General features: G+C 33.6%; 1 protein-coding gene across 1 annotated transcript in view; it reads left to right on the top strand.

Annotated features, from left to right (window-relative positions):
- The window catches only part of LOC111062928 (P protein), a 57,727-nt gene that overhangs the window by 34,741 nt on the left and 1,865 nt on the right, over nucleotides 1–21,121 (top strand). Inside the window, 8 exon segments of the mRNA XM_039431313.1 lie at nucleotides 403–518; nucleotides 2,464–2,602; nucleotides 5,538–5,673; nucleotides 7,467–7,611; nucleotides 8,392–8,440; nucleotides 9,557–9,790; nucleotides 12,600–12,858; nucleotides 15,968–16,061. Of these exon segments, the coding sequence (XP_039287247.1) occupies nucleotides 403–518; nucleotides 2,464–2,602; nucleotides 5,538–5,673; nucleotides 7,467–7,611; nucleotides 8,392–8,440; nucleotides 9,557–9,790; nucleotides 12,600–12,858; nucleotides 15,968–16,061 (1,172 nt within the window).

The raw sequence follows: 21,121 nt of genomic DNA, 5'->3' as shown, positions 1-21,121 counted from the left end.
TTAGAAAGACCGGTTTTGGTTATTACATCATTGTCATTCTCTGAGAAATATATTCAGAACTCTAGAGTTTATCAGAGATTGGTGTAATAACCGAAACCGGTCTCTCTAAGTATCAATAAATCTGCTGCTTTTTTGATAATTTCTTAGTCTTTTTCATTCAATATGAATAGGTAATTACCACAATATCAACTTCTCAACAACACAAAAGTGAAATATATTCAGAACTCTCAACTAGAAAATTATCATATAAACTCAAATGCAACTTATCTCTTAGAAATGCTACTGTTTAAAAAATTGAGAATATGTCAGTTTTGGGCTGAGCCTGTTGCTTTATCCCAGTCATATCTATATAATTATGATTTGTAATAATTGTATTAATAAATGAATAATTCTATTTTTCAGTTCACGAATGGTAAAATATGGCCGCTAGTAAACACGTTATGCTTCTTCACTGCATTGATATCCTCTATACTGGATAATGTTACCACTGTTCTTTTAATGACTCCTGTCACAATAAGGTTAGTGCAAGTATTCAAATATAACTTTCTATTGTTCAATTATTGGACATGAAAAATCTTACTTTTATATTATCTTATCCTGAATGTTGCCCACTTATGTTATCAAGTATTTTCATCAATAAATTTCTATGTAGGTCTATTCCACACGACATTCATTCAAATATTTGAGTAAATAATCAAAATCTTTTACTTACTGACTGCGGTACTTTCGATCGTCGATCTCGCGATCATTTCAACAGTCTGTCAAAGTCATATCTTTCAACAGACTGTTGAAAATGATTGCGAGACGGTCGAAAGTACTACAGTCAGTAAGTAGAAGATTTTGATTATTTACTAAACCTTCCGGCAGTCGCGCTGTTGTAAAAAGTACAACAGTGTCAGACAGACTGTGACAGTGACAGACTGTATACGGGGACTATGTAAACGAACCAATAACACAGAATTTATGGTTTTGCTTTGTGTACCTTATTGGGCTATGAAATGGTGATCATCCAAATGTTCATAGGCGTAAAATAATCACAGAAGATGGGAAAAGTAATTATACAATCAATTAATATGTTTTGACATTAAACAGAGTAGGCTACATAACACTTGGAGAAATGGATTTTTTACAAAATACAACACGCGACTGCTCGTGTGATTGAGTAGGGCGCGACTACCGGAAGGTTAAATATTTGACTGCATGTCGTGTAAAATACGTAGAAAAAAAGTGTGTTAATACATCCCAGCTCGGAATGGATCAAGAAACCATCATCTTTAATAAATTATAATTTTATATTCATTTACAAGTAGTATACGAAGAAAACAGAAATATTGATTGTAACTCCTTATCTCGTTTTTGTATTTGGACTGTATACTAGCTGGCTGATCCCATCCAAAACTGAGGTGGTTTTCCATAATTTTCATGGTAGTCTTGCATTTAATTATCACATGAAATCAGCATGAATGAATTACATCAAGAAAATAATTTTATAGAAGCTAATATTTGAATATTGGAATTGACCTATACTAAATACTATCTTAGTTCTATCTAATTATAAATGAAGTTTCATTGTCTCTATCAAACTTGAAAAAGGAAGAATCACAAAATAGAGAGTTTTATTTGCAAAAGAATTTCATTATTAAATCAAACAAATATTAAGATGCTCATTATATTGAGTTTCTTATTAGGAGGTTTCGATATTAAGATGTTATTAGTTCTCTCTGATTATAAGTGAAGTTTCATTGTCTTTATCAAACTTGAGAAAGGAAAAATCATAAAATAGAGAGTTTTATTTGCAAAAGAATTTCATTGTTAAATCAAACGAATATTAAGATGCCCATTATATTGAGTTTCTTATTAGGAGGTTTCGATATTAAGATGTTATTAGTTCTATCTGATTATAAATGAAGTTTCATTGTCTCTATCAAACTTTAGAAAGGAAGAATCAAAAAATAGAGAATTTTATTTGCAAAAGAATTTTATTGTTAAATCAAACAAATATTAAGATGCTCATTATTTTGAGTTTCTTATTATGAGTTTCGATATATTAAGATGTTATTAGTTCTATCTGATTATAAATGAAGTTTCATTGTCTCAATCAAACTTGAGAAAGAAAGAATCAAAAAATAGAGAGTTTTATTTGAAAAAAAGTTTCACTGTTAAATCAAACAGATATTAAGATGCTCATTATATTGAGTTTCTTATTAGGAGGTTTAGATATTAAGATATTATTAGCTCTATCTGATTATAAATGAAGATTCATTGTCTCTATCAAACTTGAGAAAGAAAGAATCACAAAATAGAAAGTTTTATTTGCAAAAGAATTTTATTGTTGAATCAAACAAATATTAAGATGTTCATTATATAAAGTTTCTTATTAAGATGTTAGAGTTACATTGTGTGAAAATATATTGGACCATGTTATTCAATTTATTTCAATGCCCAATCTGAATTTAATTGCAGGCTTTGTGAGGTAGTAGAGCTGAACCCTGTACCGATTTTGATGGCCATGATAATGTACAGCAATATAGGAGGCGCCATCACCCCAATTGGAGATCCACCCAATGTTATTATAGCTATGAATGACGATATAGTGAGCGCTGTAAGTATCATTAATAGAATAATTATTATTAAACGAAAATCCCAATTAAATGCTGTAAATCACCCCGAAGACTTCTGCAATTATACTTGCAGCAACAGATACATAAAAAATCATCCATTCTTATCAAAGAATTATCATTCTTAGCAGTGCAGTAGCGGGGTGATTTACAGCATTTAATTGGGATTCTAATTTAATAATAATTATTCATTAATTAACATTTGAAAATATGCAACTCACAATTTATTTTCATCTGTTTTATCAATAGGAAAACTAACTATAATAGTATTTACGTTGTAAAGTCGGTGGAAAGTGATAGTAAAGTTGCCAAGTTTCTTTCTCCAGCGTCTTATATAATATTGATTGTTGAACCTTTTTAATAACGACGCGAATGAATTACCCATATTTCTAATGTATTATATTCACCAAGAAATATTTAATTTTACTTTATCAATTATTTGATAATAACTTTTTATAATTGAAATTGGGCATTCTGGTAGTTCATCATATTTCTTCATAGTCTTCAAACGATCTGGCAACGGTGCGAAGTTGAAGAAGGATTGAGCCATCTGCTTTCTCTATTGACAAAGCGCTAACTTCATAACGTTAATCTCAATATAGTTATCTCTAACAATTTCTTCAATCAAGTCAATATATCAGTTTCATATTGAAATGAAAACAAATCCATTTGCTATAATTTAAAAGTAACCATTTTAATGAATTATTTTTTCTTTATTGATTCATACAATAAGTACATCATTAATGATAGGGAAAGCAAAAATAAGGCAACCTTGTGCTATTCCTCTCCCAAATTTAGATAAGGTTAAACATAGTCCGAAATAGGTCAAGTCTTGTAGTTATTCACTTTACAAAATTTTCAGTCCTCAATTATTTTCACAAAGTAGATTTTTAAATTTAGATGCTTCAAAACCAAACATAGAAGAAATATTTCACATTATTATATATGAATTTTTCATTATAAATGTGTATAATTATATTTGAAATTGTTTGTTCTATTTTGATTTTGTGATTTAAAGATTAATGATTTGGTAAAGAAATTGAAATAACCTAGCCTGCATAATATTTGGACGATTTAAGACAAAATTTAGAGATAGAAAAAGTTTTAGACAAAAGCCTGTTTATTTTTCTTTTCTGACTTGTATTGTATGCTCTATCCAATAAATAAATAATTCAATCAGTGGATATGGATAAGATTAAATTCATATTTATCAAATATTGGAGTCTGAACATATTAGAAGAGTCACCTGATTTAACCTTCCCATCAGAACTTGACCGTGAACAAGAGACACATGAGGGAGAATGCTGATTAAAGGTTCACCTTGAATCTATTGTATGGAGGCGATAAAGACCTTGAAAATTTAATTGATGATTTTCTTCCCCAAACAACTACAGCACTTGAATAACACCCTCACCCCCTGTTTACCTCTGAATAAACGATGAGGCTTTGGAGTGAAGCTCGAATCTATCCTACATTCCAATGCATCACTAGGTAGCTATAAGGAAACTGCATCTAGCTCTCCTAGGGTACAAAGTTGTATCTTGGAATGTATGTTTAATATTGCTTGTCGCGTCCAGAGAATCTGTGTTTAACTTAAGAGTGAATAGTATTTATTTTTTGGAAACACAACAAATTTCAAGTGTATATTTTTGTTGTTCAGTAAGAGTGTAGTATTTCTTCAACTGTACTCCTGTATCCTACCCTTACACGAGTTTTAATTTATCGACCAATTACAGTTCAATCATTGACTATAGTTTAGTACTTGAGTATATTTTTGTTGTTCTGTAGGAGAGTGATATTTTTCTTCAGATGTACTCTTAAATTCTACCCTTACTCAAGTTTCAATTAATCGACCAATTACTTAAATCATAGACTTTACTTTAATCATAGACTTTAGTTTAATACTTGAGTATATTTTTGTTGTTCTGTAAAGTGTGGTATTTTTCTTTAGTATTTTACTCTTATAATTCGCCTTCACTCTAGTTGATCAATCAATTACAGTTAAATTATCAATAATTCTAGTATCATATAATGTAGTATTTTTTTACATATATTCAGCAAAAATTTAAAAATCATTAATTCTTTATTGTAGATAGAATAATTTTTAATTTATCATAAATGGAGAACGCCTACAGTTACCCTTTTTTTATATATATATATATTTTTTCATCTGAGCAAGTTAGCTAAATATGATTCTAAGTGCAGTACAATTTGAAGCGAGTTATCAGGTCTTGTCCTGAATACTGTTATATTATATATTATATAACAATCATATTATAATTAAGATTTGTGATTGTCAATGAAATGAATAAATAAACACACTTTTGACTAAACACAATTGAAATTGACTGCATGCCGTGTTCAAATACATAAAAAAGTGTGTTAATACAAAGCAGCTCGGAATGGATCAAGAAACCATCACCTTTAAATAAATAAATATTTAATTAGAAGTAACCAAATGAATGAATAGAAAAGCAAATATACTAAACTGATACTCCATCCCCCACAGACTAAGCCACGGGATGTTTTTCTTTTGTTTCCACTACTTTGTAATATTATTGATAACTAGCAGGTAACCCGTGCTTCGCAAGGGTCTATTTTAAAACTTGAAAAACTGAAAACTTGACGTAATGAAATCTAGTTATTGATCATTGTGTCAGCGGCTATCGATTATTGATTACTCATTATGTTTTATATTTAGTTATTTTCTTTACATTTATTTGTTGTTGTCGCACATATTTATGTGAGTGTATTTCTGTAACTATTGGAAATAAAAATTTGATTTGATTTGATTTGATTTGATTTGATTTGTGTATTGCTGGATATTGGAGAGTCCTGTCAAATTATCAAATTAAGATGTCAAATTATCTCTCAATAAACTCAATGTTGAATAATAATAACTTTTGAATTCGTTTTCAGGGAGTAGATTTCGGTACATTCATAATTCACATGGGAATCGCTCTGATTATAGTAATGTTCTGTGTCCACATCCAACTCAGATACATGTTCCGAAACATATGTGATCTAGGATTTCCTGAGTGCCAAGATATACAAGGTAAGCATATAATCATAAAACACATTGCAGTTTCTCCTCCGTGCTTAAATGAGTATTTCAATCCATTTTATTACATGTCTGTACTTGATATTTGTAGAACTGAGTTTAATTTTCTGAATAAATAGTTTTGTTTTAAATAAATAAAGTAGTTGTAATCTAAGTCTATGTTGTTACCATATATATTTATTTGAAGATTTGGAATTCATGTGGAATAGGTCCATTAAAGTTTTGTTTCAAATTGATAATATTTCTTTAATCTAGTCTATTTTGTCACATGTATACTTCTACTAGTAGTTCTGTGAACAGTAGACCTCGCGCAGTAATCTCATCCACAATTACCTGATTGAAACTATAGACCTTATGGAAATTCAGCAATATACTGGCTTCTCCACCCATCTGTGTATTCACTTGTCAGCTGATTTATGAAGGATAATTCTATAGTCTGATTTTTACTTTCCTTGCCCTATCATAGTTAAGGAGAGTATTGCTATCCGAAAAAAATTAAGGTACCCCAATTTCTAAATTTCTATACGTTTCAAGGTTCCCTGATTCCAAAAAAGTGGTTTTTGGGTATTGGTCTGTATGTGTGTGTGTGTGTGTGTGTGTGTGTGTGTGTGTGTGTGTGTGTGGTGTGTGTGTGGTGTGTGTGTGTGTGTGTGTATGAGTGTATGTGCGTCTGTGTACAAGATATCTCATCTCCTAATCAACGGAATGACTTGAAATTTGGAACGTAAGGTCCTTACAATATAAGGATCCAACACGAACAATTTCGATCATATGCGATTCAAGATGGCGGCTAAAATGGCGAAAATGGTGTCAAAAACAAGGTTTTTCGCGATTTTCTCGAAAACGGCTCCAACGATTTTGATTAAAGTTATACCTGAAATAGTCATTGATAAGCTCTATCAACTGCCACAAGTCCCATATCTGTAAACATTTCAGGAGCTCCGCCCCATCTATGCAAAGTTTGATTTTAGATTCTCAATTATCAGGCTTCAGATACAATTTAAACAAAAAATTTCGAGTGGGATAGATTGAGCATGAGAATCTCTACAATTAATGTTGAGTAACATTTTCACCTAAAATTAAAAATAAGCTCGAAATTCGAGAAAATGTGATTATCCAATTGCAAACTGTTGGCAACTGTTGATACTATTAAATGATTCACTATGAAGAGATAGCAGACCTCGTGTGTCTCCAGCGTTATTGCCCTGTCACCAGCTGGCTCAAATCTTTGAATAGTAGACTTGAGAAGATGTACGGGAACACTAGCGTCAGGTGATCAATTTTCATAACGGCAGGGAAAGTTGTGTGAGTGCGCCACACCAGATTTTTACTCTAATATTGACGTATGAAGGATGCTCCTTTTTCCTTTTGTATTATCCTTGAAATGCAAAATTTCCAAAAACCTTGTATATACGTCGACGCGCAATTAAAAAAGGAACATACCTGTCAAATTTCATGAAAATCTATTGCCGCGTTCCGCCGTAAATGCGCACATATAAACATTGAAACATTAAGAGAAATGCCAAACCGTCGACTTGAATCTTATACCTCATTTAGCTCGGTCAATAATGATTTGGAATACAGAATAAACATGACGAAGTACCTAAATCTTTATCTTGAACTGGTGTATTACATCAAAAATCACAGAAAATAAATGCCAAATGCAGTGCATCACGAAACCATGGTCCTGTACCAAATGAAATTGTAGAATTTGCCGATATTATGTGTGTTTTCATTACATTACTGCCGAATGCATTAATGGTATTGAATTACTGTTTATTTTCCAGAATTGAGGCACGAAATCAATGTGTGGCGGAGAGCTGCTGAATCGTTATCCTCATATTCCAAAGATGAAGAGATTGTGCGCATATCGCTTGAGAAGAAAGTGCGAATGCTCATGATTGATCTGAAAGAAAAATTGAATAACAAGTCGTAAGTATATTGCAATGATCTATTTAAATAATTAAATGGATTCCTGGTGATTAAGAAAGCCTCTAAAGAGTGGAAGAGACGTTAGGCAGCTTTCCATATAGGAGGGTTAGTGAAATAGAAATAAAAATAAAAATCTCAGTACCCTTTATGAATTATTTAATCACAACATGTTTCGGACATTGAAGCCATTTTCAAGTCTTGAAAGGACTTGATTGATGCCAAGGACTTGAAAATGGCATCAATGTCCGAAACATGTTGTGATTAAATAATTCATAAAGGGTACTGAGATTTTCAATTTTCTTTCTATTTCTATAAAAAGTAGCCCTATACAGAAAAGAGATAAAAAAGGTTAGTGAATATATCCTGATGTTCATGAGCATTCAATGCACTGTAGATGAAGAAGCTTCACTTACTTTGTTCCAAACTTAAGTAGTTTCTATTGATTCATTTCTTTTTTGTAAGTCATTTTTGAATTTCAAAAATTTATCTACCATAACAATGATATTAGGACATCATAATCCATATCATTTAATGAAATGGATGCATACAATGATATGGAAGCATTGATTATAAATACGAGCAAGCAAGATGTATCAATATTACAATATAGTTATTACTCATTCTTGATTTTTCATATTCTTCATCAATCATTCAAAACATCTCTGCGAAAAATCATAAGTTGAAAGTAAAATAGCTTTATTTTTTAGTAAAAAACTCAGTTTTTTGCTGTATAAACTGGATTGCTGCAAGTACTTATACGCATTTCTCTTTACCTTTCAGTGTGGCCATAGACAAATACACTGCTAACCTAGAGGAACTTCAGTCGAAGGTAATTCATTCTTGATTCTTTTCAAATATGTATTTCATTCGAAATGTTGAAGCTACAAGTATAATAGAAAAAGCTACACGTTTTGAAATAGGGATAGTTTTGGTCATAACCTGTTCTTCAAAATCTATAATTATTTAATACTGAATAAATAGTAAAATAATGAAACCCTGTGCAAGTACAACATCTCTGCTAACATTGTTTACAAATTTTGGTAACAATTTCAAAAAAGTGTAATTAATAAAATGATCGTACTTTTTATCTTAATCGAATGTAAACGTCAAACATTACTCAATTCACAATCATGAATTTCCTGTACATTTAAAAAATTGTGGCTCGGTTGCACAGAAGCCAGTTCTGTTTCAATCATGATTCAATGCCACGAGAACCAATCAGAGTAGATGACTTTCACGGAGTAGCCTTCTCTGATTGGTTCTCGTGGAATTTAATCAAGATTAAACTTAACAGACATTTCTGCAACCAGGCTATAACTTTTTTAATGTTGGAAAATGTATGTGCAGGACATTATTTATGATCGTGAATCAAGTAATAATTTACCTTTACATTTGGTTATGGAGAAGCCTTCTATTATTGGTTCTCGTGGCCCTATTTTCAATTTCAATTTCTTCCAGACAACTTATTTAACATAAGTATTTCAAGTCTAGTATGAGCTGGATCATTTGATCACGATTAAAACGTAACAGGTTTTTGTGCAACCGGAGCTATGATTAAGTCATAATAATCTTCTCGATTGAATATGTTTATTGTGGAAAGTATTTATTCATTTACAAATATATGGAAGCACACGAGAAAATCCCAAAAATTGCTCCCCAATCAAAAAATTACAATAATCACCATAAAATGAAATTGAAAACTGAGAGAAAGAAATACAAGGAAAAAACTATTTTATATAAGTGAAGGAAAGAATGTTATGAGAAACTAAACATACTGAATACTAGATACTATCATAGAGAAACAATAGCGTAAGTAGATATCCCATGGTATAGGGCGTTTATTCTGCAGGATTCGTATCAATCGAGGAATGAAGTTTGATCTTATAAGAATTAACTTTCAAATTTGTGATGTATTACAAATAATTTCAAATTTGAAATGTTCCAGTACCCCATCAGAGACGGCTGGCTACTTCTGAAATCGGGTCTAGCTCTGTGTTTTGTGATAACCATGTTCTTTCTGCATTCCCTGCCGGATCTGAACCTATCTCTGGGTTGGGCTGCCCTGCTAGGAGCTCTTCTCCTTCTCATTCTATCCGACAAGGAACACATTGAGAGTGTCTTCGCGAGAGTGGAATGGAGTACACTGATATTTTTCGGAGCTCTTTTCATACTGATGGAGGTTGGTAATCATTGACGAGTTATATACCATTATAAATCATTACTTTCATAGTACAGATATCATTACCCACATGAATTTATATAATTACTTTCGCCGATATCCTATTATATTAAGCGAGCAATCTCTGTATTTTTATAACTGGTTATTTATGTTCAACGGATCTCGAAAAAGGCTCTAACGATTTTCACGAAATTTGGAACATAGTAGGTTTATGATATAAAAATTCGATTGCACTAGGTCTCATCCTTGGGAAAACACGTTGAACGACATTAAAAGGATAATTCATCCTTGGATGAAACAGCTGTGGATAGTAAAAAAGTGAGTGAGCGAGTGAGTATGTGAAAAATCAAAATATCGCATCCCCGAAATTCATAAGATGACATATAGACAGCTGTGAAATATAAAAACGATCATTTTAGAAAATTGTGTTCTGTTTATCAATAAAAATAAAAAATCCTGTGTGGCGCACTCACACAACTTTCCTTGCCGTTATGAAAATTGATCAACTGACGCTAGTGTTCCCGCGCATCTCAAGTATACTTTTCTAAGATATGAGCCAGCTGGTGACGGGACAATAGCGCTGCAGACACACAAAGTCTGCTATCTCTTCATAGTGAATGATTTAATAGAATCAACAGTTTGCAATGAATAATTTTATTTTCTCGAATTTCGAGCTTATTTTCAATTTTAGGTGAAAATGTTACTGAACATTTATTGTAGAGATTTTTACGTTCAATCTTTTCCACTTGAAAATTTTTGTTTAAATTGTATCTGAAGCCTGATAATTGGGAATCTAAAATAAAATTTGCATAGATGGTGCAGTGCTCCTGAAATTTTTACAGATATGAGGCTTGTGGCAGTTGATAGAGCTTATCAATGACTTTTCTAGGTATGATATTGTAAGTGTCTTACGTTCCAAATTTCAAGTCATTCCGTTAATTGGGAGATGAGATATCGTGCACACACACACACACACACACACACACACACACACACACACACATACAGACCAATACCCAAAAACCACTTTTTTGGACTCAGGGGACCTTGAAACGTATAGAAATTTAGAAATTGGGGTACCTTAATTTTTTCGGAAAGCAATACTTTCCTTACCTATAGTAATAGGGAAGGAAAGTAAAAACGATCATTTTAGAGAATTGTGTTCTACTTAAATAAATAAATAAATAAAATAAATATCCCTTTTATTGCTTTGTTCAGGTTCATTACAAAATTTCAAATAAAATTATATAACATTATAAAATTGATTACAGTATTAAGCAATAATCACAGCTGCTGGGAATATCCTTTTGTGATAGGATATTGTTGAGTACATCAATTTAAGTCCATATAAAATAAATTTTTAACCAAAGCGAGTGTGTCAATCCTTGTACAGCCATACTTCCTTGTATACATTCTTCATTCTCTCCCACTCCTTTCTCTCTCTTGCAACTCTCTGCCACGTCGCTCCACCGCATACTTTTCTGAACTCTTCGTCCCATCCATACGAAGGCCTTCCTCTACTTCTTCTCAAATTACGTGGGTACCATTCCAGTATTCTTTTCGTCCATCTTTCGTCCGTTGTCCTTGCGATATGTCCACCCAATTCCATTTTCTCTCTATTATCATCTTGCCTACATCTTCAATTTTTGTTTCATTTCTACTGTCAATTTGTGTTCTACTTATCAATAAATAAAAATAACCAAGAAAGCTCGGTGCCCCGATATATTATTTATTATTTATTTAGCGTACCCTATAAGAATGACACACATCAAGTCTCAACTTATATATTATATTGTACATGGAAAACATCCATAGAACGAATAAAAAATCTTGATCATTTTTTTATTAAAAGAAAATTGTACAATCATTGTTTTTATGCACCAATTCATGTTTCATTGAAACACATTGCGAGACTAAATAGACATTCAGACAAATATCATTCCCATCAGGGTGAAACAAAAGAGAAATATTATCAGTTCTACAAATTCATCTGAGCCAACCAACGTTTCAATGCACTTGAGGCATCATCAGTGGCCTTTTTTATTGTTAGAGACCAAGTATGTTGTTGGCGGTATTTAGTTAGCGCCTGAAGTTTAAATTTTTGGGACAGAACATTTCAAATTCGGTAAGAGATAAATCCATGAGATTTAGAGGATAGATTTTTCAAGGTATTGTTGATCTAGTAAAACAAGAATTTTCTGAAAATATCAATTTTTTAGATAGTTATACAATTTACTAAAAATAACCAAAAATAACTTTTAGTCTAGTTATTTTTGGTAAATTGAATAACTATCTCAAAAATTGATATTTTCAGAAAATTCTTGTTTTACTAGATCAACAATACCATGAAGAATCTATCCTCTAAATCTCATGGATTTATCTCTAACCGAATTCGAAATGTTCTGTCCCAAAAATTTAATATTTAGGCGCTCTCATACCTCAAAAAGTAATGATCAGAAAAAAATGTTTTCCTGAGAAAACTTTCTCATTTTGATAGCTTGATGATATACTAATCGAAAAACTTCGAAAAATATCACGATTAGAGAGTTTATTTTTAGTCTTTGCACAGCCTTAAGACGGACGGGACCTGCTAAAACACTTTTGGTGATGAGTTGGTTTGAACCCGGGATCTCTAGGCTGCTAAGCAAGCACTCCATCCACTTGACACGGATCACTACAGTTATATGAGTGAATTATTAGAATATGAACATTATGATAATAACCTTGAGATTGCTTATCTTATTTCAATGTAGGGATTGAAACAGTTTCGTTCAATAAATTGAATAAAGTTTTGTGTGTTTGATTGCAGGCTCTTGCTAGACTGGGACTCATCGACTGGATCGGCCACCAAACAGAGTGGGTGATCTTGCAAGTAAATCCGGAATATCGGTTGGCTGTAGCTCTGCTGCTGATACTGTGGGTGTCGGGCATCGCGTCAGCATTCGTGGATAACATTCCTCTCACCACCATGATGGTCAAGATAATCAGTAGACTCAGTCAGAAGGAAGAGTTGCACCTGCCTCTGCAGCCGCTGGTTTGGGCGCTTGCTCTCGGAGCTTGTCTTGGTGGTAATTATACTCTTAGATATTAGAATAATAACTCTGTTGTAGTTCTGACACTATGCTACTTGTAAAAATTTGAAAACACTTACTTTTCTTGGAGTATTGAGGAATGCATTTCACTCTAAAGAGGAGCTTCATCAGCCTGGTGAAGCTCCTCTTCAGGAGTGAAATGAATTCCTCAAGACTCCAAGAAAAGTAAGTGTTTTTCAAATATTTACAAGTAACACAGTGTCAGAACTACAACAGAGTTATTATATAGTGTTTCGTCATGGAAATCAATATTAAAATAAATTGAAAGTTACATTTGTTCAAATGCTAATTAATGAATAATAATTATTAAACGAAAATCCCAATTAAATGCTGTAAATCACCCCCGAAGACTTCTGCTACTGCAAATATTGACAACAGGGTGAACAGCTAGATGGAAATTCGATACTATACAAAAATTATTTGTCAGCCCGGGAATGATTTACAACATTTAATTGTGGTTTTCGTTATATAAAATAATAATTAATTAATTATAGTTTTATTCATTGATACAGCAGTCACTGCTTGCCGTTTGCACAGTGCCAGCTCAAACGAAATTTAATTTCAAACTGGATCAAATCCATATCAAGTTTCGTTCGTTAAAATGTGGGTTCATTTTGAGTTTAAGCCACTAACTGATTCAATTCCGTTTAATTAAGCTTCCACTGTGCAAACTGCCCTAAATGTACTACTTTGAGTCGATATGGTACGTATCAGAAAGGATACTGGAGATGTCATTTTAAACTAGATTGAATCCATATCAATCGTTGTTTGTTATAATGTGGTTAATTTTGAGTTGAAGCCACCAACTGATTCAATTTAGTTCAAGCTTTCACTGTGCGATATCGGGCACTGAGCCTTGCTCATTATTTCTATTTATTGATAAATGGAACTATAGCCACCTCTAATACAAGGTCGCGGCCTACGATATTGCAACATCGCAGTGTAGGCATAGAATCTAATACATGATTGGTGGAAAAGATTTTAAAAAATACCAGCTGATCTTTTCCACCAATCATGTATTAGATTCTAGGCCTACACTGCGACGTTGCAATATCGTAGGCCGCGACCTTGTATAAGAGGTGGCTATAGTTCCATTTATCAATAAATAGAAATAATGAGCAAGGCTCAGCAAGGCCTTGTATTAGAGGTGGCTATGACAGAACTCAATTCTCTAAAATGATTGTGTTTATATTTTACAGCTGGCTATACGTCAGCTTATGAATTTCGGGGATGCGATATTTTGATTTTCCACAGAATCACTCGCTCACTTTTTACTATCCACAGACAACCAAAGTCTCAGCTGTTTCAGCCAAGGATGAATTATCCTTTTAATGTCGTTCAGCGAGTTTTCCCAAGGATGAGACCTAGTGCAATCGAATTTTTATATCATAAACCTACTATGTTCCAAATTTAGTGAAAATCGTTAGAACCGTTTTCGAGATCCGTTGAACATAAATAACCAGATAACCAGATATAAAAATATAAACAGATATACAGAAATTGCTCGCTTAATATAATACGGCCCTGAGTATGGTAAGACCCATAGTGGTACAAGAATAGCACTGAAGGTACATAGGTATAAATAAACATATTGTAAAACTAAATGCTATGATAAATAAGTACTGAAATAATGTGGATCACAAGGAAAACAATAGAATCGAATTTTTTGTTTCCAACAAAATACAAGTATACAAAACGTACATTTATATACAGCATACATAATAGAATAAGTATAAAGCTGCATTTACACCAAAGTTATTAACAAAATGTTTATTTCTCCGTCCTTATAGATTCTATTAGATTGAACGGAACTTGACAAACACATATGTTCATCATGTGTATGATAAGTTATGTTCAATCTAATTGAATCTATAAGGATTAAGTTATTAAGTTCACAATTATTGTAACTACACCCACATGAACCATAGGTTTGTTTGTGAGTCGAGAAGAAGATGAACAACAAACATATAATATAGGGAAAAAGTTTAAACGAAAAAGTGATGCAGTTTGTGATCTTAATGCGAAAACACATCACTGTATTACTTATGGTTGTCACTATAGAAAATAAGACCAAGAAACACAGGTCCTTCTCGCTCTATTAGTTTCATTTTTTATAATGTCTTCTTCTTATTATTGTGTTTGTACGCTACGAACGTGGGCGATCAAAATGGCGATTTTCACTTTATCCATGCCAACACGAAATATTTCAATGGAGCTTTTTCCACACCAGGATCGAATGTTGTTTAGCCAAGAAATTCGTTTTCCACCTGGGCCCCTATTTCAAAAAATCTCCAAAAATCTTTCCTTGGAGAATCACCCTTAATAGAGAATATTATCTTACGTCGTTTCTCATTACATGTCCCAGATAGTGGATCTTTTTGCATCTGATGGTGGTGATTATCTCAATGTCTTTCCCCATTCTCCTTAGAACATCAATGTTTGTTATGTGATCAGTCCACGATATCCTCAGAATCCTTCTGTATGCCCACATCTCGAATGAAACAAGTCTTTTACTAATGGCTTCATTCAGAGTCCTGGACTCTCCACCATATAATAGGACTGTAAACACATTACACCTGAGCATTTTTATTTTTGTTTTTAGGGAGAAATTGTTGCTCTTGAAGATGGAGCCCATTCTATTGAAAGCTGATCTGGCCTTTCCTATTCTTTCCTATTTATAATGTAGGTGTTGGGTATTACGTGAATTTACTGAGATAGTGATCAAAAAATATTATCCATTTCTTATCTGTAATGGATAACGCAATTTTATCTAGTATTAATGTCAATATGCTCAATTTACACATCAATGTATTCAAATAATTACTTTATATCTGAGTGCTATGAGGAGTAAACATTGTGGAAGAGTAAGTGTAAGAAAAATTATGTTCTCTTGAAAGTTCTACTAAATCTCAAAGTGATTAGATATTTATGACATGATGATATTTATAATAATAAATGAATATTGATACACGAAGTAGAAACCACCACTCTCAAAGTAAATTCCATAAAATGTTCAATACTTTGTATTTTTCTGATCCAGGAATTGGTCCGGTTATTGTTAATAATCTCACATTCCTTTTTTCAGGAAATGGAACCCTCATTGGAGCCTCTGCAAATGTTGTATGTGCTGGTGTAGCCGAACAGCACGGGTATCGATTCAGTTTCATGCAGTTTCTAAAGTAAGTGGGGATATTTTTATTCAAATTAAACTAAAATTACGATCAAATAATATGAATGTATGTAATATGAATTATCCAGAGAAGAACTGTTTCAGTACTACCATATACCCACCTCTAATACAAGGCCCCGGCCTACGATATTGCAACATCGCAGTGTAGACCTAGAATCTAAAGGTGCGTACAGATTTACGCGCCGCGAAAATGAGCAATTTCAATCAGCTGATGCCAAGCTTTTTATATCTGTATCTTACCGTTTCTGTAAAAATACAGATATAGTCAGCTGATTAAATGAATTGCTCATGTTCGCGGCGCGTATATCTGTACGCACCTTTATACATGATTGGTGAAAAAGATCAGCTGGTATTTTTTGAATATGGTAATTTTTCACCAATCACGTATTAGATTCTAGGCCTTCACTGCGACGTTGCAATATCGTAGGCCGGGGCCTTGTATTATGGTACTACTGTACCCATTATTATGAAGATTTGTGCGACCTTGAATATTGTTAATATCTTCTTGCTAATAGATTTGATTGACTTTTGTTTTAATCATTATTGGATTTTTAACTATTTATTAGTTGCAGTATTTCCTGATTTTCACAAGAAACTTCTTCCATCACTACATATAGTGAGTTTCAAAAATTGAATTCTTCCAGAATTGAAACAGGTGCTAGTTTCATAAAATTTCAGAAGTAAATAGGAAAAAACTGCTCATATTGTCTATGACGCTCTGAGAAGATTTATCTTCAGATATTTATATAAATATATTTAATTTATTTATTCTATAATGCATGTATTTAATTCATTTAAATAGATATTTATTTATAATAGAAGTAGATAAATATCTAAAGATGACGCTTCTCAGAGCGTTATAGGCAATATAAGAAGATAAATAAATCTTATTTAAAAAAATTAAATACATAAATTATTATAAAATTGTTCTGAACAAAGCTCAGGCTAGAGCTACCAGAGGACTGTAATTTACTATTTAAATAATCAAATACAAACAAGGGGCAAAATTTAATCTTCAATTTGAGCCAGGTTATTTGTACAGTTAAACTCTGCATTAATGAACAATAATAAAGAGCAAAAACTTACCAGATTTATTCCAATCTTGACTACTTGCCCTTCGAAGCCTTTATTAGGTGTTTTGGTCAGGTTCAGGGTGGGACGAAATCTGGGAAAGACAGGTTATTGCTTACAGGCTGCCTTCTCGTTGGTTCTGTGTTCAAATTGCAGGCCATACACTGTGTTTCGAACAAAGCTCAAACTGGATTCTTTATAAAATTCAAATCCGATTCAAATTAATTCAATTCAATACTATTTACGCTGTTATATTCATAATTCACAAACACTACACTCAAACAATTTACAAGAAATTTCCGATCGAAATTACATGACAAACACAAATTTGTTCTTGCAACAGAATGGGCTGACGAGACAAGACAGACAAGACAAGGACGACTTACTAAAAACATCCAGAATGCTAAGCAAGCAGGTCGGTCTGCACTGATGCAAACACAAGCCTGCCATTGGCAGAACCACAGTCTGGCATTCTGGCGCTACAATTCGAATTCTCTGGCCAGACCATACCCCCGCCTCTGAAAAACTATTTTTCAGCCAAGTTACAAAACTGAAAAAACCAAGGAAAGAAAAAATCCAGACATGCCAAAAAAAAAAACACCAACACCAAAAAACAACACAATAGAAAAAATGTAACAATCACAACAACTATTGAGTTGGGAGTGGATATAATTTTGTTACTGGTCTTTTATAAATACCAGTTTTTAGGCTAACACTTGCCACTCAAACCTCGCCGTCACTTCCTGGAAACACTTGTTCAATGACACCCAGTGGCCACTGCAATGGAGGTGTGTTTGGTTGGTCAACTACCACAACCGTTCCCACACCGATAGAAGTGGGTGATTTCAACCATTTTTTACGACTTTGAAGTTCGTGCAGGTACTCTCTTCTCCATCGGTTCCAGAACGATTGAATAAGTTGACTGATCAATTCATACCTGGTGAGACGATTCACAGGGACACTGTCCACGTCCCGCATGGGAAACGATTTCAACAGTGTTAGAGTCAAAAAGTGCGCTGGTGTTAAAGCCAGCAGTTCACGCGGATCCTCACTCAGTACACACAGCGGGCGGGAATTTAGGACACCTTCAATCTGCATCAATACAATGTTCAGTTCCTCATAGGTGAGAAGTTGATTGCCAATTACTCGGAACAGATGCAACTTTACAGATTTGACATTTGCCTCCCACAGACCTCCAAAATGCGGCGAACCAGGGGGAATGAATTTCCAATCAATTTTGTGTTCGGCGAGTTGACTAGTCAATGTGGTTTGAGACTCGGACGAGTTCAAAAGTTGAGATATTTTTCGCAACTGTTCCTTGGCACCTACAAAATTAGTACCACAATCGGAATACATCACACAACAGGGTCCACGACGTGACAAAAAACGACAAAACACAGCTAAAAACATGGGCGTTGATAGATCCAATACCAACTCAATATGTACCACCTTTATTGCCATACACACAAACAGACAAATGTAGGCTTTCAAAACACAAGGATTACGACATCTCGTCATAGTAATACGCAGAGGACCAGCGTAATCCACACCCCAATTTTCAAATGGTTTGCATTTTGACACTCGACAAGCAGGCAGGTCACCCATTTTCGGAATAATTGCATTATTACTAGGTCGAATACCAAAACAACGATTACACTTAAAGACACAAATACGAATAATAGAGCGAGCAGACAGTATCCAGAATTTCTGTCTGATCAAGGACAACAATAACGAAGGTCCAGCATGAAAATTCTTCTTGTGATGATAATCAATTAACATCGATACGAAAGCATCGGATTTTGGTAAGATCATCTTATGACAAGTCTCAAATTCAAGTCCAGCATGAGACAAACAACCGCCGACGCGAATCACACCTCTATCAATGAATGGAGACAGGCGACGTAGGCGCATAGAACAATCTTATCCCTTCTCTTATTGCACATATTCAGATGAAAAATGTATCTTCTGTACCACTTTACATAGATACCTCTCAGCAACATCGAAATCTGATTCTTCTGATTGGGGTAAGATTCATAAAAATTTGAGAACAAGAATTACAATTCTCAAAAGACGACCATAATCCGAACAATGACCAATCAATGAATATATTGCATTGCTGTTACAATCAGGAGATTTTGTTTTTTCGCCTCCGGTGGATCCACTATCTCTTCCATTTGAGTTCGAACGGGCCAATCGCATTCGTCCTCTGCTATCCATGATGGACCTGAGAGCCACAATGGAAAGTTCACAAGCTCAACTGGTGATAAACCTCTAGACAAACAGTCAGCGGAATTTTCAATTCCGGCAACATGCATCCACTCCTGTATACAAGAATCCTGTATTTTTGAGATGCGATTACCAACAAAAGTTTGCCATTTTGTGGATGGAGCATTAATCCAACACAAGGTGACTGTAGAATCAGAGAGTGCGACAATACGAGACACATGACAACGTTCACTAATAATAGTAACTACTGAATTCATGAGTTCTGCCAACAAGAGTGCCGCACACAACTCCAAACAAGGTATTGAAACAACTTTAGATGGTGCTACCTTGAACTTTGAACACAATAATACAACTCTTGGCTCCTCGCTCTTCTTCTGCAACTTCACATAGATAACTGCACCATAACCAGACAATGATGCATCACAAAAACCAATCAAACTGATGTGAGAATCCTGAAACAAACCAACGTGACGTGGAACAGCAAATTTCAACAATAGAGGCAACTCTTTTTGACAATTCTCCCAAAGAGTGCAGATAGACTCAGGCGGCTTCTCGTCCCAATCCACTCCTAATTTCCACAGTTTCTGGACAAGACACTTTAGAAATAATGTAAACGGTGACAAGAGACCAAGTGGATCATAGATACGAGCCATCACTGACAGAATAGAATGCTTAGTAGTGACGACCTCACCACTCTTGACTGAAAACTGAAACAGATCAGTACTATTTAAATAATCAAATACAAACAAGGGGCAAAATTTAATCTTCAATTTGAGCCAGGTTATTTGTACAGTTAAACTCTGCATTAATGAACAATAATAAAGAGCAAAAACTCACCAGATTTATTCCAATCTTGACTACTTGCCCTTCGAAGCCTTTATTAGGTGTTTTGGTCAGGTTCAGGGTGGGACGAAATCTAGGAAAGACAGGTTATTGCTTACGGGCTGCCTTCTCGTTGGTTCTGTGTTCAACTTGCAGGCCATACACTGTGTTTCGAACAAAGCTCAAACTGGATTCTTTATAAAATTCAAATCCGATTCAAATTAATTCAATTCAATACTATTTACACTGTTATATTCATAATTCACACACACTACACTCAAACAATTTACTAGAAATTTCCGATCGAAATTACATGACAAACACAAATTTGTTCTTGCAACAGAACGGGCTGACGAGACAAGACAGACAAGACAAGGACGACTCACTAAAAACATCCAGAATGCTAAGCAAGCAGGTCGGTCTGCGCCGACGCAAACACAAGCCTGCTATTGGCAGAACCACAGTCTGGCATTCTGGCGCTACAATTCGAATTCTCTGGCCAGACCAAAAATAAATAAATTAAATATATTTATATAAATATCTGAAGATAAATCTTCTCAGAGCGTCATAGACAATATGAGGAGTTATTCTCCTATCACTTAAGTTACCACTGGAAGAATTTAATTGTTGAAACCCTCTATATGGAGTGATGGATTGATATAGCTTTCAGTAATATAGATTTAATTAATACAGTTTTATAATTTCTTGGTTGGATCTTGGATTTTGATTTCTACATTGAGCAAGAGCATGAAAGAAAATTTCTCATAATTACTAATAATGATCAATTCTATATAAATTCATACTTACTGAATCAACTACATGCAATTATTAGCAAATAACTTGAACAGAATACCTTATTGTTATTCTATTAAAACAAAATATCTGTTATTTTATTGGATAAAAACTATTTTAGTTACCTTAATTTGTATA

The sequence above is a fragment of the Nilaparvata lugens genome, chromosome 6 (genome assembly GCF_014356525.2).
Source record: "Nilaparvata lugens isolate BPH chromosome 6, ASM1435652v1, whole genome shotgun sequence".
Taxonomy (NCBI): Eukaryota; Metazoa; Arthropoda; class Insecta; order Hemiptera; family Delphacidae; genus Nilaparvata; species Nilaparvata lugens.
This window is presented reverse-complemented; position numbering and strand designations above follow the sequence as displayed.